A 23,693-nucleotide genomic window follows, 5' to 3' on the forward strand; every position below is an offset into this window, starting at 1 on the left:
CTGTCTCTACATAGGCTCTTAAAAGCTGCCTCATGGCACTAAGTTACTGTTTTCCAAAGAAGCACTTTGACAGAATTGGGAGATGGGGTGCCTTATGGCAGGCAAATGGAAAAATAATTTGTGTGGTTAAGAGAAGGAGGATGAAACATAGCTTCCCAAATGTGGCAACAATGGTACTTGGAACAAAGTAGTGACAAGAACAGGCAGAAAAGAAAACACTAGAAAGTTCCTTTCTACTGCCACAGAAAAAGGGCGCTTAAAAAGCAAAATCAGGCTGTGCGAGGTGGCACATGCCTGTAATCCAGTGGCTTGGGAGGCTGAGGCAGGAGGATTCTGAGTTCAAAGTCAGCCTCAGCAAAATGGGCGCATGTGCACGTGTTTCTCTCCTACTGGGCTGCCTCTTAAGTTTTTTCCTACTGGGCTGCCTCTTAAGTTTTTATTATTTATAATCATTTACTAGCTTACTCTCCTGCATTATCTGACTATGAAATCATACTGCTAGAAAATTTTTATCATTCACTTTTTTATATATATAAATCTACTGCCATCTCTTTTTGCTTTCAGAGAATAGAATTTCTCTGAATAGTGAATCTGGGCACATTTATTTCTATTTAAAAAAAAAAAAAAAAGAGGAGGTGCTAAGCAACTCAGTGAGATCCTGTTTCTAAATAAAATACAAAATAGGGCTGGGGATGTGGCTCAGTGGTCAAGTGCCACTGAGTTCAATCCCCAGTACCCACACCCCACCAAAAAAAAGCAGAATCATACAAATACTTGTAACAACTATATGAAAACAGCTGGATAAGGGTGGCAATAATTAAAGTACATTTGTTTACATTTTTAATTTATTATGATTTATTTAACAGTACAGAGAATCAAACCCAGTTACATCCTCAGTCCTTTTAAAATGCTTCTAAGTTGCCCAGGCTGACCTCAAACTTCCATTTTCCTGCCTCAGCCTCTCAAACAGCTGGGTCTACAGGTGTGTGCCACCAAACCTGGCCTATAATATTTTTTATTTATATAATGAAAAAACTTGGCCATGGCTGGGTGATTTAATTCCGCAGGGGATTGCTCCTAACTTCCCCTGGTTCAACAGTCTGGCTTCTCTCAGTTCTCTGGCTATATACGTAAGGTTACAGAGTTGCTCTCTTTTCAGTGGGTACGTGCAGAACACTACTGCTTCAACAGGTCACTATTCCTTAGGAATGCCAATCAGTAATCTAAAATTTTTTTCTCTTTTCAGCTGTTTTCCCTTCATGATGTTTCTCAGTAAATTTAGAGATTTTCATTTATTTTCCTCTGGAACAGTAGTCTAAATGGTGTTTTCTGAAAAACACTACCAAGCAGATAACAGATCTGAGAAAAGAGTACCACTGGGAAGTTTGGGTCATGCTGTTTACACAAAGACAACTTTATTACTGTAGCACCTCTCAGAAACTTTACTACTCTAATGGTACATCATGAGTCTTCAAGAGGAGGCTGTATGTTTCCAGAACTTCTGAGACAACATAATGTTTTCCCTGGAATACCCTGTTAAGTGTCACAAGAAACCCACTTTGTCATATACTATTCTAAAAAAGTGATATTTTCTTTTCTTTCTTTTTTTTTTTTGGGTGCTGGGGATCGAACCCAGGGCCTTGTGCTTACAAGGCAAGCACTCTACCGACTGAGCTATCTCCCCAGCCCCGTGATATTTTCCTTAAGCTATCAAATATACTGTTGATTTGTATTTTAGATCCTACCATTCCTGTTCTTACCGGTTCTTATTTTCTACCTAATAGCTGCTATTCCTTTGGTCTTTTATTTTTATGTTTCTAAACTCCTTTTAGGTAGCATTCAGACTTTTAATGTGCTTTAAATCTTATGTCTTGAGCATATTTTAAAAATCTCTTGATACCTCTTCAGTGCTGATCTTAAGTTTCCTGTCTTGCTTTTTTTATGTATTTGTCTTATTTTTGTATTAAATTGATACATGTATATACAGTAATAAATCATAGTATTTAGCATGTCCGTTACTAACACATGTAAATCCTCTCTTCTAGCTATTTTGAAATATTCAATACAATATTGTTAACCATAGCTACCCTACTATATAGAGGAATTTATTTCTTCTAACTGTAATTTTGCTGACCAACATATGAGTAAGATCACATGGTATATGTCTTTCTGTGCCTGATTCATCTCCAGGTTCATCTGTGTTGCGGTAAATGATAGGATTTTGTACCCCCAGTTTATATTTACCACATTTTCTTTATTCACTCACTGAAGAACACTTATAAGGGTTGATTCCTTATTCCAGCTACAGTGAACAGTTCTGCAATAAACATGGGAGGGCAGATATGGCTTTGATATACTGATTTCATTTTCTTTGGATATATACTCAGAAGTGAGATTGCTGGACCATATATATAATAGTTCTATTTTTACTTTATGAGGAATCTCCATATTATCATCTGTAATGGCTGGACTAATTTACTTTCTTGTGTGTAAAAGTTCACCCTTTTCCATATCCACACTATCATTTGTTATTTGTCTTTTGGATAACAGCCATCCTAATTGGGGTATAATTAATTAAATATTTTTAAAAAAATTTTTTTAGTTGTAAATGAATACAATATCTTTTTTTCTTGTATTTGTTTTTATGTGGTGCTAAGGAATGAACCCAGTGCCTCATATGTGCAAGGCTAGCACTACCACTGAGCTATGGCCCCAGCCCCTAATTGGGGTATATTTATATCCATCTGTCTTGCCTATTTGGACTCTTACTCTTTCTGAACCTTGTTTTTACATTGGGTTCCAAAAAATGCATTTAAACTTCAATCCCTTCGAAATTTTCATCTATTTTTACCTTTGTTTTCTTACTCCTTATTTGATAATCTCATGCCATACTTTCTTTTTCTAAGTTTTCTTTTTTCCTTCATATCTTGCTCATTTTATAGTTTATAGTTAAACAAACAGGGTAAAGAGCTCAGGAAAAGAGACAGATGGATGGCCTCTCCCCACTGCCTCTTACTCACAGACCGACAGCTCCTTCTTTGGAATGCCACATGAAAAAGTTAACACTTTCATAAGGGCCAACTACGTATGTATGTGAGATATGCAAAAGAATTGGCTTTATCAAGTCCCAAGAGTGAAAATATGATTATTATTCTTAAAATCAGAACTACTTTTCACAGTAAGTTATTTTCTATGTATTATCTGAGAAAGATAATTTTTCATCCTGAAAAATGATCTCAGGGGCTCGGCAGGCTGATGTTCGGAGTTATCTTTGGAGGCCTTTTCTCTCAGTGTCTACTGCCCATTAGTATCCCAATCCTGTTAATTCCTTATTAAAAACAGAAACACTAACCACTAGCCCTAAATCCTAGAAGAGCCATGTTAACAATCTATTTCTGGCATGTCTCTGTTCATTCTCCAAACCATCACCATATTCATCTTTCTGGTATTCAGTGCTGGCTGGGTCAGTCCGCCACAAACTCATTACTATCTTTCCTCAAACATTTTCCTCCCCTTGTTACCAGTGGACAGTGCTGATTACTTCTCTCCCTTCTTCTCCATCTAGCATTCAGTCTTCTATATCTTTTCAATTCTATTTCCCAAGTAACGCTCAAATATGTCTGTCCACTTTGCCCTACCCACACTGACACTACCCTAGTCCAGGGCCACCACCATTTTTTCACCTAGGCCAACAGCCTTCGAACTAGTTTCTATGCTTCTATTTATAATTTCCTCCAAGGCTAGAGCTAAAGAGAACTCTTGCTCAACCTCAAATCCTATCCCATTTTAAACCCAGTCAAGATCCTTTATTGCCTTCAAGATAAAGTCCAAGTTCCCTAACAAGACATAAAAGGTTCTTTATATGATATACCAATTTACTTCTTCAGTCTCATCATTGTGTCATTCTTGCCTACAGGCCTTTGGTACAGGCTGTTTTCTCTAAGTCCTCTGCCCCAGCCAAATCTACCTCATTGGCAGGTTTTTATCTAAGCACCACTATTGCCAAGCAATCTTCTTTAAGTACCCAAACTATTGGGGGGTTCTGTCTATATGCCCTTTGTTTACCTTCATGTCCCCAACTCCCTCTCAGACTGAAAATACTTCACAGGACACAAAATCCAGCACCTTGCTCAAAGACACCCAATACCTGAAACAGACTTGGTTACAGTAGATGTCCAATAAAAATAAGCTGGACGAAAGGATTAGAATTCTTAAACAGCTCTATAAAAAGGTCCTAACTGAACTAGTGATACGGCCCCAAACTACCTACACCTTTTCTTTCGTCCCTTATATTTCATTTCCTTCATGAGACAGTTATACTACATTAGTAGCTGATTAGCATTACTACATTACCAACATGCCCTTTCCTTTTTACTTCAGTGACTCTGCACTCATGAAATCCCCATCCATGCTTTCAGTTAAAATCAAAAGTGGTTTTTAAAAAGATGCAAAAATGAATCCTTTGAGATTTTTGCCAAGTCATAATCTCCCCTTCCTCTGATCAAATCTAACATCATATTTATAGCTCTTGTATATTAGAGTTAGTTGTGTATAATGGCTATTTATGAATTTATCTTAATTCCTTTAATATAGTCTAAGCTTCACAAAGCGGTAAAGGGAAAGGTAACAAAATGGCAAAAGAGATTATGGAGTTCTGTAAGCTGAAACTTGCTGAACTAAAGCAAGAATTTCTTGGTCATAGGTTGAAGATCAAGGGAATAAAGCATGTTCTCATCAAGAGGCTCCAGGCTATCCTAAAGACCATGTTGAATGGGAAGGTAAAGGAAGAGATACTAGGAGATGAAACAGAGGAAGAACCAAAGCCCACAGGACTGCCTGTTAAAGAGGAAGAATCCCCTGATGTGGTAGCAGAGACAGTGGTGGTAAAAATCACAGTGAAACACCACAGATGGTGAAAATGCAGAAAAGGACTGAACAATTCAATGTCTCTGTGAGCTTAGAAAGTAAGAAAGTTGCTCCGAAATCTAGGTTTGAGATTTGTTTTCAACCAAAGCTCTGTCATCTGACACCAAATCTATTGTTAACTAGGATAAGCTAAAGGAAAGAGGAGAAAAGATTTGGTTTGAGTCTCTCTTCAATCTCTAGAAGGTCTGAAGATGGTGAGAAATTGAAAAAGAGGTAAAAGTAGTTTGGGATTGTCAGAAGTTCAGCTGGAACTGGAACCATAAAGGGATACAGAGACAAAGAGGAAAACAGCAGAGAACTTGGGGATTGCATGATGAAATTCTTGATGCTTTCTGTTCTCCCACGGTTTACATTTCTGATTCTTCTTGGTCACACAAATACCTAAATGCATAGCCTTGTGTCTACATCATGCTTTGCAATGAGGGAGCATCTACCCCAGGTACAATCATGAACTTCAGCAGCAATTTGACTGTTGTTGTTCCAACTTTAAGGTTGTTGTGTTTTTGGTTTTTTGTTTTTCTTCTTATTTAAAAAAAAAAGGAGAGTTGGTCCTTAGTATTTGTGGCCTCCATATTTGCAAATTTGCCTGCGCAATGAATTATATTCGTAACCCCAAAATTAATATTCACTGTAATTTTCTGATCATTCATGGACATGTATAGAATGGCAAAAATTCTGAGTCATCCATCACACATTCCTAGCTGAGGTCAAACAAGGTGATACTCTGCCCTGTTTTAGTTCTCATTCTATAAACATGTATTCTTTCTGTGGTCTATTTAGTGACACATTTTTCTTATTTTTTGGCTTCTCAGCAATTTTCCTATTTAGAACAGCCTGCAAAGTGGGCACAGTGGTACACACCTATAATCTCAGCTATTCAGGAGGCTGAGGCAGGACTGCAACTGGGCAACTTAGTCCCTGTCTCAAACTAAAAAAAAATTTAAAAAGGGTCAATATGTAGCTCAGTGGTAGAGTGCTGCTGGAGACCACAACACTGGGCAGGGGAGACCAGCCTGCAAGTGTAGTGCTGAAATGCTATCTAGTATTCCTAAATTCATGAAGATTATAATGTGCCTTACGGAGAAAGTGAGTTCAACAATAAATCATAAAATATATATTAAATAAGGCATCTTAAACAAAAACACACACAAAAAGGTTATGTACTGATTGGATAAAGAAAACATTGTGACCACGGGCTTACAAAACCTGACCCTATATTTTCTCCTAAGAGCAATGGTTCAGTCTGTGCTTGGTGTAGATTTTACAAAAAAAATAACTATCTCAAATAATAAGAATTGACTGTACATACTGTATCATATGAAGTTCTGTTTCCCTTTCAGTGACTAACAATGAATGCCTCACATAAAAGTAGTACTTAAGGTTCCATCACCAGCAACATAAAATGGTATGTAAAAAAATGATTTAAAAAGTGAATATACAGGGCTGGGGTTGTAGCTCAGTGGTTGAGTGTTTGCCTAGCACATGTGCAGCTCCAGGTTCAATTCTCAGCACCACATAAAAATAAAGGTATTGTGTCCACCTGCAATTTAAAAATATATTTTTAAAAAAGTGAATATACAGGGCTGGGGTTGTAGCTCAGTGGCAGAGTTCTTGCCTAGAATGTGTGAGGCACTGGGTTCAATCCTCAGTACAAGATAAGAAAATAAGTAAATTTTATTTAAAAAGTGAATATACAAATAAAATATCTGATATCTTGGAAACAGAGAGGGGGAATGGAGGGGAAGGAAGTTGAGACCAAGAGGGGACTAAAATAAATACACTGTACCTATCACATACAGATGGAGAATGAAAAAATATCATCTTCAGGGAGAAAAAATTTAAATGGCTATCATGGAAAAATGTTTCAATTTCAGGTCAGTTGGGTGCATGGCTGTAAAGATTTATTAATCTGCTCTGTCATGTGAAATTATCTCAATAACCTCTAGAAAAGATTTTAAAAAGTGATAAGACTTATGTCTTTGGCATAAGACTATGTCCAACAGAAATATTTGAAGAACTAAATATAAAATCTAAAGATATATATGTATATATTTAAAAAACATTTAACATTAACACTATTTCTACTCATGCTTAGCATCAAATACAGTTTTGACAGCCATCACTGATTTCACTTTGTTTTTTTTTTTGGTACTGGGGATTGAACCTATGGGAGCTTTTCCCACTGAACTATATCCCCAGTCCTTTTAAAGATTGGGCCTCACTATATTGTCAGGTGATCCTCTTGCCTCATCCTCGTGAGTTGCTGTAATTATAGGTGTGCGCCACCTCCCGGCAAGGATTTCACTTCTACAGATGCAGGAATTCTTTTATGTAAGCAACTCTCACTTTGCAAGGAACCTTGGGAACTCACATATACGAGAAGCATGTCCTTCCTTTGTACAATCTGTTATCATAGAAAAACTTACAGAGCCAATATCACATGTGTAGCAGTAATTCTTGTGTGTTCCCTTCAAAGAGAGTCAAATAAATAGCAGTCTACTCTTTAACACAGCAGCAATTGTTGTATATTGGCTTTTAACACATATAATTTGGGTGAGACATTATCCTAAACCACATCAAACAATTCATATAATCCTCTGACAACTGTAAGAAGCAGGTATTGCTTTTAACCCCATTTCACAGATGAGCAAAGTGAAGCACAAGGAGGTTAAATATCTTAAGATTACCCAACCATTATGGGATGTGCTCAGGACTTGAACTCAGATAGTCTGATTTCAGAGGTGATGTTCCTAATCATTGTTATTCTCATGATTTCAACTACTTTCTCCTCCTACTCTTGTTCTCTACCCTGATCCATTAACTAACTCAGCAACAAGAAAAAGCTACATTATGTGGGATCATTTCACTCCTTGGCTTATCAAAATTCCTGACCAGCTTCTTATGAACAAATCCTTGCCAATAGCTTACAAATCCCTGAAACTACCCTTGCTTACTCCATAATATCTTCTCCCTGGAAAACTTCACTTTCTATCTTCTACTTTGCAGTCTTAATGTAGATGCCATAAGCTCAGAAAGGGGAATCTGGCCACACTACTTAATAGCCGTATTCATCATTTCCTACCTTCAGCCTCTTTTCTTCATACTTACAGAATGTACCATTACTTTATTACTTATTCTACTTAACTCTCTTTACCAAATCTTATTTACAATTGTATTTCAAGAACTTACAATAGTTCTGGATGACCAATAAATAGTCATTAAATTAACAAGCAAGGCTATCCTGTGGCTTCCCTTATTCCTAGTTAAAACACTTGGTCCCCTTGGATAATATGGGTATCTGACCTGAGAGGCAGACCTGTAATCTGAGTCTTCTTATTAGAGATTACATAAGCCTTAAAAATGTAATTTAAAGGCTAAAGATGTGTCTCAGATATAGAGTGCTTGCCTACCACGTGTGAGTCCCTGAGTTTGATCCCCAGCATCAGACATACATATATGTAAACACACACACAACTATAGTTTCAACTCATTCATTACAAGATTATGGTCATAATCATCATATAGTCTAAAAACTCATAATTGAGAAATGTTGTCAGTCTAAAAGAAATATAATTTATGGTCAGTTAGAGGCACCTACCTGTAATCCCAACTACTTGGGAAGCTGAGGCAGAAGGAGGATCAAAAATTTGAGGCCAGTCTGAGCAACTTAGTGAGACCTTATCTCAAAATAAAATTAAAAAGGGCTGGGATACAGCTATCCCACTCCTCAGTTTATACCCAAAGGACTTAAAATCAGCATACTCCAGTAAAGCAGCCACATCAATGTTTATAGCTGCTCAATTCACAATAGCTAGATTGTGGAACCAACCTAGATGCCCTTCAATTAATGAATGGATAAAGAAACTGTGGTATACATATACAATGGAATACTACTCAGTCATAAAGAAGAATAAAATTATGGCATTTGCTGGTAAATGGATGGAGATGGAGAATATCATGCTAAGTAAAATAAGTCAATCCCAAAAAATCAAAGGTCAAATGCTTTCTCCGATAAGTGGATGATGACACATACCAGTAGCAGGGGGGTAGGGGAGATAAGAGAAGAATGGAGGAACTTTGGATTGTGTAGAGGAAAATGGGGTGGGAGAGAGTGGAAGGAAAGATAGTGGACTGATACAGACATCATTACCCTATGTACTTGTACAATTACACCAATGGTGTGAATCTACATTGTGTACAACCATAGAAATGAAAAGTTGTACCCCTTTGTGTATAACAAATCAAAATGCAGTCTGTAAGAATAAACAAAAAAAATTTTTTTTTAAAAGCCTGGGATCTGTCTCAGTGAAGAGCACCCCTGGGTTCAATTCAGAGCACCCCTGGGTTCAATTCCCGGTACCACAAAAATAACAACGATACAAAAAAAAACAGCAAGAAATTTTCAACTATGTATTTATTTTCAAATTATTCTTCATAAGTCTCAAGATGATTAAAGGGATATTATCTTTACTAAATTCATAACTAGTATTCTTATCTCTAGCAAATTTCTCAAACTCTTAATGTTCAAATTAAGGAAGTGCATTTATTTAAAATTGTACAGTTTTCTGACTTTGTTTTTGTTTTTTGGGTGCTGGGTATCGAACCCAGGGCCTTGTGCTTACAAGGCAAGCACTCTACCGTCTGAGCTATCTCCCCAGCCCCTTCTTTGTGTTTTAATTGCTGCAAAAATGCTACTCTCAACATATGATCATTTTTTTTCCCAACTGAAGTTAAAAAATTTCATATTCCAAATGAATTATATATTTGGTTTGGAGGTACATCCATGTTGTATATCCTAAGATTATGTACAACTCAATTAGTCCTCAACACTACTCTACAAAATTTCACAGATATTTTATACTTTTGTTTGCTAAATAAAGTGCCGAAGTATTCTAATTAGAATAGTTCTGCCATAGCTAAGATTCTTAAATTACTCAGTAATTAGCTGCTAATATAAACAATGCAAAAGCCAAATGAACTTTCAGTGCAAGAAAAGTATCTGAATTACAGGTATAAGACTGTAATTGAAAATACTATTAGGAATAATACACTAAAAGCATTTTATTGACTTAATCAGAATAAATATGCTTTGATTCTTGTCTGTTCATACTTAATTGACTCAAGGAAAGCAAATTACATTGCTCAAGTGGGAAAAACAGGGAGAGAACATATATGTAGCCTTCTTCATAAATCATGTTCTTAAGACTTAAAAATAACAAACCTTAAACTTTAATTATTCAAAAGAAAAATACTACCAGCACAATTCCGAAAGCTCCGTCCCATGTGCCAACTCTTTGAAATATGAGGTGATCCTGCATGCTAAGAAGCTCTAGCAATGAATTAATTATGACAAAAATCTCTCTACATATGATCAACTATATAATCTCTATGTAAAAATATCTGCCTCACCACTAAAAGCAACTAAATCCAGGAGTCCTTTGAGACAGGGCTTACTAAGGGCTAAAACAGCAAAAGTATAGTATAATCCAAAAATATCTTATATCAGAAACTGAGAAAACACTAAAAAGAAAATGGCTATGTTAAAAGGAGATAGATTAGCTTTATGGGGCTCCCATACCACCATCTGAGGCAATTTCAATATCGAAAAAAAACATGGACAGCAGGTTGCAGTGGTACACTTCTATAATTCCAATTATTCAGGAGGCTGAGTCAGGAGGACTGTAAGTTTGAAGCCAGCCTCAGCAACTAAGCAAGACCCTGTCTCAAAACAAAAAAGGCTGGGGATGTAGTTCAGTGGTAGTACCCCTGGTATTAATCCCCAGGACTGGTGCAAACAAATAAAAAAGGACAGTAACGAATTACAGCCCATTGAATGAAATATCCATGGAGGGACAGAAGAAAGAATGGAAAGAAGGAGGCAAGAAAACAATGAGGATTTTTGTTTACAGTAAACTGATAGAATGGTGGAGTTGGGGTAATCATTGCAATCATTATAGTAAAGATTGGCTCAAGCAAGAAGCATCCATTGATGCTAAACCTAGGGGGTGAAAGTTTGATGAGGAGAGGTCTCAAAGTGTTTCCTCCTAGATTGCTTATTAGTTGCAATGAGAAAAACAGTATGTTAGAGGAACCAAACAAGAACTTGACTAAGTGATCAAAATTAACACCACAATGAGGAATATGTAAACACGTATTTCTCCTGGAAAAGGCACAGCATCACTTAATGTGGTATTTCAGTTTGAACAGCTCAAAATATAACCCAAGGAAACGTCAGCTAAACCTAAACTGGAAAACTGTTCTATAAAACAAATGGCTTACAGTTTTCAAAACATTCTATTCGCTGGATACGGTGACACAGCCTGTAATGCCACCAATTTGGGAGGCTGAGGCAGGAGGACTGTTAAGTTCAAGGTGGGCAATTTAACAAGACTCTCTCAAAAATAAATAAATAAAGAATTGAGGATGTAGCACAGTAGTAGAGTGGCCTTCAGTTCAATCCCCAAGTACTGTGTAAAAAACAAAACAAAACAAAACAAAGTATCCTTATGCCATGAAAGACAAAGGAAAGTTAAGGAGTTTTTCATTAAAGGAGACTGAAAAGATATGAAAACTGAACGCCCTACAAATTCCAGGTTTAATTTCAAAATAAGGTTTTGCGAAAATCTGCCTAACTCCACAACACTGTGAATGTACTAAATACCATTGAATTGAACACAATAAAAGGGTTAATTTTATGTAATGTGATCCATACCTCAATAAAGTTACTTGTATAGGTTATTTGCTTTTTAGAAGACTGATTTTGTTTTCAAAGATAAAGAAACAGTTTGAGATTATTTTTTCTTGCCAAGGGGTATCATGTAAAACTGGTTTCACCAGATCAAATACCCAAAGTATTCAAAAACAAGAATAGTTTAAGGATTTAACTTGCATTATACATCCCAATTCTAGTTTTTATAGGTGTGATAAAATGGCCAAAAAAAAATTCAGTAAAAATTTCACTGTTAAAGGGCTTAAAATTTTACAAAAGTCTACGCCAAAATTTTAATTCCTATTTATTATAACTAACCTGAAAAATAATTTTTATTCATCTATAACTTCTCACTTTGGGGTTATAGTTCTTGAAGTTTTCTCACAGTGTCAAAACTAAAGAAACAAAAGAACAAAATCTTAATTTTCTGAATTTGATTACTTTATTTACTGTGACTATTTGTTAACAGGATGTTCACAATCTATTAGCTCATTTAATTTTTTAACAGTTCTGGAAACTAGACTTTGTCTTCTTTTATATAGCAAACTTATTTTAACTCATGTCTCCCTGCCAATTATCCCTATTGCTCTTTATTTAAAAATAAAATTGAAACCCAAAGAAATCTGAACAAGTTTGCCATACTCATGACCAGTTTTATCCTTAAAATTTTAAGAACAGGTGGTACACTAGAACACTCTGATAAACTGGGCACAATGGCTCATGCCCATAATGCCAGTTACCTGGGAGGCTGAGGCAGAAGGCTTCCAAGTCTGAGGTTAGATTAGTGAGACCCTAGCTCAAAAAATAAAAATGGTAGAAGATGCAGCTCAGTGGTAGTGTACCCCTGCATTCTATCTTTAGTCTCAACATAAAACAAAACATTCTGTTAGGGTAGTTTTATCAAATACTTTGTCTTATCTTCAGAAGAAAAATCTAAAACAATGTACTGTAATCAGTAATTGTTAAAAAGAAAAAAAATCACACAATCCTTCTAAAACAATAAAACAAGACATCCTGCAGTAGCAAAATATTTGAAAACTACATGTTTGTAAATGCAAATGCTTGACGTTGTAATTTAATTATATCGCTTTTAGAGTTTTTACTTCTGCCTGATAAAACTGATGTACTGACAAATGTCCTATACTAAGTAAATGTATATACTTCTAAAAAATCCCAACAGAATGATACAGTGAGAAATCTTATACCTCAACAGTGTCAAGTTTGGACACCGTCTTTGTCAACTCAAATACTTGATATTTTGTTTAAATTAAGTTATAGATTTTTCTTTTTCACTAGTGATTAAACTTGGATGCATTACCAAATCTCAGGAACTAGATTCAACTTTTCTAACATGAAGGCTGACATTGACAAATTTTCCACAACCTACCACTAAAATTCTGAAAAACTTATAATTTATTTTCCCCTTAAGTTGAAGAGGAAGAGAAGGAAGAGGAGGAATGCACACTTCAAATTATTTAATTTGTACTATATGACTGGGGCAAAAAGGACCTTTCTTTACTAGTAGAAAAGATTCTCTAAAAGTTCTCACTGATGTTATCCTCTGCTTAAAACCATTAGAGTATGTTCTCATCAGTGAGCCTACATCATTTGACCTGTTTCAGCTTTTTCACTGATATTAATTAGCCTAATCTTCCCTCTCTGTTATGATTTGTGTCCCCCCAAAAAGCTCACATGTGAGACAATGCAAGAAGGTTCAGAGGAGAAATGACTGGGTTCTGAGAGTCTTGACTCAATCAGTGGGATTAACTGAGTGTTAACTGAAGTGGCAGGGTGTGGCTGGAGGAGGAAGGAATCAGGGCGTGGCTATGGGGTATATATTTTATATCTGGAGAGTGGAGTCTCTCTCTGCTTCCTGATGATGTGAGCTGCTTCCCTCTTCCACACTCTTCTGCCATGATGTTCAGCCTCATCTTGAGCCCTGAGGAATGAAGCCAACTGTCTATGGATTGAGACCTCTGAAACCATGAGCCCTCAAATCAACTTTTCCTCCTTTAAAATTGTCCTGGACAGATCCTTTTAGTCACAGCAACGAAAAACCTGACTGAAACACTCTCTCAGTATACACACATTTTTAAAATACCAGGATCATCTCCTTCATGATGGTTTTACTCAGCTTCATTTTGCCCACTCTCTGAATTTCTACAGTATTCAGAGTCCTCAAATTTGGATATCATACCATCCTATATCATTCTCTATTTCTTTTTTATAGGCATTTCCTTTACAGAATCATAATCCACCCAGTGGGAACCTTAAGGTGTTGCATATCTTACAGTATTATCCTGGGCTTGTGTTAAGCATTTAATATGCACTCACTGAAGGACCCTTGTAAGGTATGGCCACAATTAGTAAGGACATCAGTAATGCATTTTGAGTCACTGTACAACACTTAAGTATTTATAATATACTCCAAAAATACAGTACTTCAATAGACACATAAAGGTCTAAGGAAAATTATTCCTAAGTGATCCATTTTGAATATAGGAAAAATTGGAAAAAGCTGTGCATAAATCATGTTAATAAAGCAGTACACTACAGGCATACTGAACTGACCATACCATAAGGATCCAGGATTATGAAATTTTCAAAAGCTATAGAAGTTGGTCATAGAGGATCACTGATTCTGAAGCACATGATAGAACTCATGGATGTCACAACATATTTTAGGGATGATTACAGAGATCACCTTTATACAATAGTGAGGATTTTTCACCTACAGAAAGATCTGTCTGCTACCCTGTCATTGAGGGTCACCTAACTTATTGGACTGTAAGAGGTCAGTAAAATTCTCTTCTATAGTGGGTGCTTATGGGAAAGAAGAATAACACCAAATTTGGTTCTGAATATTAAGTGCTATAATTTTTTTCTAAGTAAATACTAATAATTCGTTTTTATGACAATGACATGTGACAGTTCTTTTTGTTTAAATAACGTTATAAAAGATTAGCAAAGATTGTTAATATATGAAAAAGACTGAATATGAAAAAGATTGAATATATTAAATATGAAAAAGATTGTTATATATGTTCTGAAAGTAGATTATCTTGATTTAAATCTATTTTCCAGAAGTGTTACTAGTAGCAAGTTCCTGAACTACTCTGTGTCCAGTTTCCTCATCAAAAGTGGAGGGTAACATTGCACTTCTGTACGTGACAAATTCTCAGTAACAACTGGCTTTATTATTAGAAATATCTGGATTTAAAGAATATCCTCTCCAATAAATATCATTTACCAAATTTAACATACGCATTCAAAAATATATTTACCAAGGGCCACCTATGTATCACATACTGTTCTAGTTGTTAGAAATTAATACAGCAGTAAACAAAAGTCCTGCCCTCAGGCAGCTTATACATCAGAGGTAGCAAACAAATACATGTAAACAGATGTGTTTGAGTACATACTAGGTAACACAGGACACACTGAGCAGATCACTGAGAGGGCCTGGAGTGGTAGAGATGAGGGCAGAGGGGCAGCAAAGAGTCATGCAGACATGAAATGAGAAGCCCTGGAGGGTTCTGGCAGATCTCACTAAGTATTTTTAAAGAATCACTCTTGCCCTTGTATGTACAGTGTAGAGAGTTAAAATTTTTATTGGCTTCATGAGAAATGAGTCACATTTCAAAAGCTCACATAATACCAATAGTATAACTAAAAGCCAAACACATCAAACTAAGGACATTATTTAAGCACTGTAGGTTTAACTGTAAATAAAAATACTTTTATTCCACACTACTGTCATTTTAAAAAATGACCAATAATGAATATGAGAAAAATAGCAAAAAAAAAAATCCCAGTATACCTATTTGCATTATTCTTTAATGATCTGCTTACAAGGTATGAAAACAAATGTCAAGAAAAACAAGAAACTGAATTTTCAATGCTTACCACTTTCCTACCACAAAAACAGAGCTAACTGGATGAGAAGTGCAACATTACAAATGCATGTGTGCACATTTACCACATAATGGTGAGTATGTGTAAAAGTCACAAAAAATTACTTATATTAGAATTTAAACACTCTCCTAAAATTAAACTAAACAAAATTCATGTCAAAATAAAACATTCTAAAATAACTCATTCTGACTTACTTCAAGTACAAAGCATACCAGACCACGGTCGCACATTAACAACTCACATTTAATAGTTCATTAGCTTAATCTATCCAGAACTCATAACTAACTATATATTGCCTCAAATATGCAATTATATTATGGTCCTTTCCTAATTCTGATGCTAAAGGGCTCTGGTAAACCAAAAGACATTCTTGCCATGTAGGCAAGTGTATCGAACGACTGGAAAGTCCTTTCTGCAATGTGCTTTCTTTGTATATACTGCTCATTTTTGTCAGATGAAGATCATGAATCTAGTACCATATATTTTGGAGGAGTCTTTTTCTTAATATTGTGCTCGGTTTCTTAAAGATAAATCGTCAGCTTCAATTTGCATTCATAAAACAAATCTTTGGTGTTTTAGAAAAAAATGTTTTATATTACCAGTGTCTCTAAAATCTTGAGAAAATACAAAACAAGTTGAACAAAATATGAGAATTGGCAGATGGAAATTGCAATATGTCTGTCCAAAGACTTTATTCCTCAACATGCTTTTGAAAGAGTATTTCTGCAATATGTTTTACAATGTTAAAGTACAAGCATTTATGATTTGGTCAAAATAACACAAGGAATTTAAATAAGCTTTCTTCTCTGTAGGTTAGGCTGTCTATTCAGCTGAAGAATTTTAGAAAAGAATATCCACTGAAAATGTTGAATTCATGCATTAAGACACAATCCTTACATACATGTGAATAATTTAAGTTGACAACAACAATAATTCTCTCAAACACTATTTGATTTTTCTAGATGTTACAGATTATTTTGTGCATAACACAGTTACAATAATAGGTGTTCCAAAAGCTTTATTTTTTATCAAGTTCTATTCTAAGGTATTTAATCCTCATGAGCATGTAAAATAAGTACCATCATTTCTAGTTTAGAAGTACCACTCCAATATCCAAGATCACTGTTTCTCAGTAGTGGACCTAAGATCTGAATCCATTTTTCATCTCTGAACCATGAATGGCTTCCCAGATCCATTAAATACCACCTGGTGCCTAAGTGTGGTATAGAAGTGCAAGTGGCTAGCAAATTACTATAAAATACACAGATGGACAAACAAACATAATTTGACTAAACAAGGAAAGTTCATATAAAAATGATACCTTAAAAACTAATAGAATAAACAGTTAAATATGTTGTCAAAGAAAGTAATGTGTATCTGAGACTGAAAGGAGTTAACTTTTTGAATACAAGAAACATTTGAAGTATTAAAAATGTACTTTGAATCAGGTAGTCTTGCTCTCCAAAACTGGACTTAAATTTGATCAAATGACTAGACATGATTTTCCATTTACAAGAGTTATAGAGGACAGAGGAACATTTAAATACCACCATGGAGATGTAATTAGCAAAATTTAAACAGAGAAATGCAAATAACCCAGTTCCTTTAACAAAGAAAACAGCAAGAGGGAAGAGAAACATGGGTAGAGGTTGAACCAATAGATTAAGAAAATCAAGCAAAGGCTGGTGAATGGATGAGTAATAAGACTGCTTGCTTATGGTGAGGGAGGCCCTGAATGTAATTCTTAGCATGGCAAGGGGAAAAGAAAGGAGGGAGAGAACTGATAGTTATATCCACTATATATATTATATATCTACAAGAAAGACTAAACAGGTATTATGAAGCAACTAAGAAATGAATACTGACTGGATATTTTATATTAAGGAATTACCTTTTAAGGCATGATAATGGTGTTATGATTATGATTTTTAAAAAGACGATTCTGGGTGGCACCCTCCTGTAATCCCAATGGCTTGGGAGGCTGAGGCAGGAGGATCACAAGTTCAAAGCCAGCCTCAGCAAAAGTGAGGTGCTAAGCAACTCAGTGCAACCCTGTCTCTAAATAAAATACAAAATAGGGCTGTGGATGTGGCTTAGTGGTCGCGTTTCCCTGAGTTCAAACCCTGGTCCCCCACCCCGCAGTTAAAAAAGATGATTCTTACCTTTTAGGATTGATATAATTGATATATTTACAAATGAAATGATATGGTATCTGGGATATGCTTCAAAACAAATATATAAAGTGGGGTGACAGCTACAAGTACAGTTCAAGATTAGCTAAATTGTTAAAATTGGGTCATGTGTCCATAAAAATTCATTATAGTGGTCCCTGTTTATTTTTTCACACATTTCAAATTTTGCATAATAAAAGTTAAAAATAAACTAAAGCTTAGCAAGATAGAAGATCTAAATATGAAAGATAAAACAACAAAACTTCTAAAAGATTGAAAGGTATGTAAGTTGTCTACTTTTTCTTTTCTTTTTTGGGGGATGGTACTAGAAATTAAACGCAGGGGCACTCTACCACTGAGCTCCATCCTCAATCCTTTGTTTTTTTTAATTTTTTATTCTGAGATGGTATTTTGCTAAATTGCTGAGGCTGGCCTCAGACTTGCAATCCTCCTGCCTCAGCTTCCTGTGTCACTAGAATTACAGGCATGTACCACCACACCTAGCACATTTTCTTTTCACCTAAAGGAATTATTAAACATTGTTAATAAATAGAAAAATAATATGATAGTACGGAAAACATTCAACTCTGGAGCCATACTATAAAAGCTAGGAGTACTAGTTAGGTGGTACTTAAAATTTTAAAAGAATTAAGAACTTTATAGGATGTATCAGTAAACAAGTGAAATCTACTTGCAAACTAACAATAAGGGCCACAGGAAATGCTAAGAGGCAGTTATGTGCTTTTAAAAAGCATCTGGACAGGAGTATATATTAAATATATTAAGCCACAGAAAATCACCCCAGAAAATGCTGTCTGAAGATAAATCAAGCCAGGTGTGGTAGCGCACACCTGTAATTCCAAATACTTAGAAAGCTAAGGCAGGATGACTGCAAGATTATGGCTAGTGTGGGCAACTCAGACCGTAGCTCAAAAAATAAAAAGGGCTGGGATTCCACTCAAAGGTAGAACACTCTGGGCTGAATCCCAAAGATGGGTTGTAGGGTGGTAAATTAAGCTCATCTTTCTTTGGAATTAAGTTCTTGATATCCACTTGTGTTCAGTTACCGAAAAAATAAAAAAGAAAGATAATTAATTCATTGTTTCAGCAATAAGAATTACCTATAATTGGTTCAGAGAAAAGTTGATTTAGGAAAACAAGAAAGCTGACAATCATCTTATAATCTCTGCTTTCAAGTTTCCCAGAAGTAAACTGAACAGAGATTTACCAATAAGATAGGGAAAACAAAGGTAGGGTGAGAGGAAAGTACCAGTAATACATTCATGTTGCAGCATATTTGTAGTGGTAAGTTTTTTTAAAGGCAGATATTGTACTTTTCAAGTTCAGAAAATATACTGATCTAAAAACTAATAAATGTATTATCTATTGAAACGACAAAAGAAACTATTATCTATAGAAGCAAAAGTTTCTCCCTCAGCAGTCAGAAAGGCTATGAGAATAGTTTCTATAGCTATTACATTACTTAAACATTTAAGAACTAAAAACAAGCAAGTATACACCAATGAAAATAACTACTGGGAAAAAATGCAAGTTACAATTAAAAGAGTAACTTAAAATGAACTATCCACAGCAGTTGCTATACGTAAGACCTTAGCCAGAGCTATTTAATCACTATCAAAAACAGAGCTGCTGATGAAACAGATTTACCATTAATATATTACTCCCTGTGAGGGAAGAGAAGGGTTCCTGGGGCTTGAATTCTAAGTAGCAGTCTTGATCTACTACTACTATGTCATCTTCATTACATTCCCTAAATATGGAGAGAAAATATTACAGAACTGCAACAATTTTCAATTTATACCATGTGTGGGATGACAAATAGAAATGTATCTAATTTTATTACTGTTTCAAATAAAGAAAGGCAGGTCACAGAATGACAATGGTCAAGTTAGTCCTAGTTGTGGGAATGGTGCCTCAATCTTTTCCTGCCACAGTTTCCTTTTAGGCAACTTGACTACAAGTGGGGAGGAAACTGGCACTGCAGACTCCGGCTGGCCTCTGGCTTTATCTGTTTTCCCTCAGTTCCATAATGTGTTCTACAACACAGATCCATTTCATACAACCAGGAGGTGCAACAATTGTGGAAAACATCTCCCTACCTTTCAGGAAGTTTTCAAGGTCTCAAAAGGCAGTATACTTAAGAATTGCTACTATACTAAATCTAAGAGTAACTCCAAAGGAACACAATTTGAAAGAGTACATTTTTCCTTTTCAAGTAAATCTCACTGAATAGGAATATATATTAAAAGTCTTAGTTTTCCTGAGTCATGGACTATATTTATTGCCTAAAACGTTTAAATGAAACATGTATGGAAGACCAGTTTCTTTTTGTGGCACGAGGGACTGAACCCCTGAACCTCAGCCTTGCACTCTACTAGGGAAGCACTCTACCACAAAGCTATACCCCCATCCGATTATCATTAAAAAAAAACTGCCCTTTTCAGCCTCAACGTCTCTGAAGGGTGACCTTCTAAAATTATTATTTGCTATTGTGAAGCAACAGTTCCACTTAGTTTTCTTTGATGGAAACATTTCTTCAAATACCCACTGATTTTACTCATTTTATAGACAAGGAACCCAACGTCTGAGATTCATGTCATTCTTCCTCAAATCATAACGCATGGCTAGTCAAAATGGTACTGTCAGAGACTCATGTCTCCAAACTTTCTAACCAATGGTCTTTCTGCATATCAATTTAATCCAGCTAGCAGAGTAGTCCTTACTTCATGATTCTCTCATGTGCCTGATCCCCCGTGGTTTTATCCCTTTGAAAATCAGAGTAACCATTCTATAACTCAACTTTACCTCCATTATGGCATTTTAAGGTGCAGTCTAACTGGATATAGTGCCACAATACATGGTTTTATAAAATGCTTTTACTTTTGGGAGGAAGAATTTCTTCCTGCCAATGAAAGATGAAAATTAAATGAGTACTCATCAGTATAATAACCTCAAGTTTTAGCCTTATTATGTCAGATACCCACAAAAGCATTACAACACTTGGTAGCAACACTCTTAAATGTTCTTAAATAACTAAGTTCAAGACTATATTCTCAATTGGGTAGTAAAAAGGAAGACAGAAGTTATTTTTCAACTATTTACATGGCAAACAACATGAAGTATTTGATGGTTAGTAAACGGTGATAATGAATATGAAAGGATCAACAATAACAGGAAAAGTGTGCTGATTTGTCTTCTGCAAAATGTACAGTCTCTTCAAAATTTTAAGTACTACAAATTCAGTCCTTTAAGGCAATAATGTGTTTTTATTGGTTTTACTCTGCTATCCTCCAACTTGCAAACAAAGAGGCAGTTTTGTTTTGACTTCTTTTGACTGTTGAAACTATTTAAGTTGCTATCCTACTCCTTTAAACACAATAAACCACCACTTTGGAACCCAATGGAAAAGAACCTTTTTTTTTTTTTTTTGGTAAGCAAAAATAAAGGGTATATAAACAGCAAAACAGCCCAAAAAAGTATGAGGGCTCAATGGTCAAATGAATAATTGTAAAGGAACATCATTAAAGTGAATCACTTTTCAAACTGCAGCTTCACTCTCAATGAGGTTTATCTTGCTTTAAATGCAGAACATTGCTACGGTTCTAATGTGTACTGATCTAAGCATATTCCATAAGGGCTATATATAGCAATCTAAGTCTCTGGCCCTTAATAATCCACAACCTTTGGAGATATGCATAGTTATTTTCATTTTGCCCCAAAGAAAACTGGAGTACTGGGAGATTAGGTAACTTACCCAAGGTCACAAAGTTTGAACTCAGCTTTGTAGGCACTCTACTGCCTTCTTGGTAGCAAAGAAAATTTCAAAGTTAAGGTCAAACTCTAGTTCTATCTGATGCATTATCCAAGTCACTGCAAATTACTTTGTTTTCTAGTGCCAAGAAAAGTTTGCCATCTACACTTCCTGAGTTTAGGTTAGGTGGGGGGCACAAATGAACTGTTTTTCTCATCATGCTTTCTATTGCATAATCACTAAAACCCAAAAGGAAGAGGACTGGTTAAATTCTCAAACTTTATTTCCTCCTGGCCTAGATCTTACTGTTATATCCCATATACTCGATTTAAGTGCTAAGGTTTTCCTAGTGTAGTAGATCACTAAAGTTACTTCAGTCTTAAAGGAGTTAACTATGCATTGGTCATTTTACCCGTCAGGAAAGTTAAAAACAGGTCAACAGGATACAAACGTGGGTGGTTTGATTCTTTAGGGGAAATTTCTTAATGACACCTTAAAACGAGTGGAACAAGCAGGCCACCAAAAAAGTAGTACAGTGAAAAAGTTAGGGGAAAAGAATCACAAGAAGCTATATGGTGATCTACCTTCACTAGTGTTAGAAATGCAAAGGTGAGTCTCCTCGAATAACTTCAGCCTGACCACAATGGCCACTTGTTACACCTACCACCCACTCCAATACTTTAGATTCACAGGAAAGGAATTAAGAGGAGCACAGCAAGGCAAGCGTACCCTGACCAGGCCCAAGGTCTCTGTACTATGCCCGGAGGGACCCAGAGGGCCAGTGCGCTGCTTCCCCCACCCGCAAGTCTTCCCTGCTGCTCAGGAGGCAAAGCTCACAGCCTGGAGCCAAGACAGACAGTCGACCTGCCAGAGCAGTGACCCAGCTCCTGACAACCCGACCCCTCCTCCGTCCGCACCAAGGCCTGGGGTCCGGGCAAGGAGACCCCGAGCTGGACAGGAGGGGGCTGAGAAGATGTGCTGAAACGAGGGAGGGTCCCTTCCTCCCCAGCCCCGCTGGTGGGACGAGGGCCCAGGCCCGGGTGGCAGCCGGCCGCCGCCATGATGGGGCCGGGCGAGCCGGGGGGCGTGACGCCGGCGACCCCGCGCAGGGCCGGCTCCCTTTCCCCCTCCTCCCCTCCCCCGCGAGGGCCTCGGCCACAACTGCCCCCCGATACTCACGCTTTGTCCACCAGCTCCCGCACCTTCCACATGTTCAACATCGTGTCCCACGCGGGCCGGGCCGCCGCCTCCCTCTCCTGTTCCCCACGGACCCCGGAACACTTCCGTGCCGGGCAGGTCCAGGCCGGGGTCGCCGCCGCCGCCTGCCGCCTCGAACTCCCCAAGTCAGCTCCTTCCCTTGCTACAGCCGCGGCGCCGCCGGTGACACGTCGAGACGCGGCGGCAGAGGCGCTGCGTGGAGCGGAAGCGCCCGGCTTTCCGCCCGCTGCGCGCGCGGCACGCCGGGACTTGTGGTTTTCCCCGCCGCCGAGAGCGCCGGCGTGCTGAGCTTGCAGAGGTGGCTCTGCAGCCCGACCCCCTGAACCCGAAACTGCGCGGGGCCCAGCTCTCCGTGCTCCAGCAGGCCCTCCAGGTGATTCTGATCACGCCCAATCTAAGAACCACGGGTGTAAAATCTAGTCACACTCATTCTTTTCAAATGTAAAGTATTGCTGTTATTTATAATAATTACACAGAAGCGTGATCAGCCTATGTATTCCTCATTGGCAGACCAATGACTGTATTTGCTTCCGAGTGTTCAAACATATTTGCATCTCTGAGCCGTAGTTTCTGTAAATTGAAGTATTCCAAATTCCTTTTCACTCTGGTTCTGAGATACAAAGGTTTTATATTTACATAGCTATCAGATACTTTGTTATAAATGTCAGAAACTCAGTTCACGCTCCACGGGAAACTAGAAAGACATCACTATACAAAAACATACATATGTATTTCATATGTGATACACCCAAGAACTTGGCAGGTTCACCTTCTGAACGTGTAAATATATATATCTATATATACACACTGCTTTCCTGGTTTTTTTGCAATAGTTGTCATTGCTTCATTTTGCATTTATTCATTGCTATCAATGCTCAAAATATAGCAAGCATATTTTATATGGTCAAACATCTTAAACTGTATAGTTCTTTTCATTCTACAACTGTTTGATGAGTGTCTTCGTGTGCCAAAAGTGGGGAAT

The 23,693-nt window shown here is 36.9% G+C and overlaps 1 protein-coding gene and 1 pseudogene across 2 annotated transcripts in view; one reads left to right on the top strand and one right to left on the bottom strand.

Moving 5' to 3' along the window:
• Positions 1–22,892, bottom strand: part of Clint1 (clathrin interactor 1) — a 64,803-nt gene extending 41,911 nt beyond the window's left edge. Inside the window, exon 1 of one of the 2 annotated variants that reach the window (XM_047556131.1) lies at positions 22,673–22,892. In XM_047556131.1, coding sequence (XP_047412087.1) covers positions 22,673–22,713 — 41 coding nt within the window. In that variant the 5' untranslated portion in view covers positions 22,714–22,892. The remainder of the gene's footprint in view (positions 1–22,672) is intronic. The other variant, XM_047556130.1, reaches the window with a different exon arrangement.
• On the top strand, positions 4,632–5,240 carry LOC124987134 (SAP domain-containing ribonucleoprotein-like; annotated as a pseudogene).
• Positions 22,893–23,693: the final 801 nt, after the last annotated feature.

This window comes from Sciurus carolinensis, chromosome 6 (assembly GCF_902686445.1).
Source record: "Sciurus carolinensis chromosome 6, mSciCar1.2, whole genome shotgun sequence".
Taxonomy (NCBI): Eukaryota; Metazoa; Chordata; class Mammalia; order Rodentia; family Sciuridae; genus Sciurus; species Sciurus carolinensis.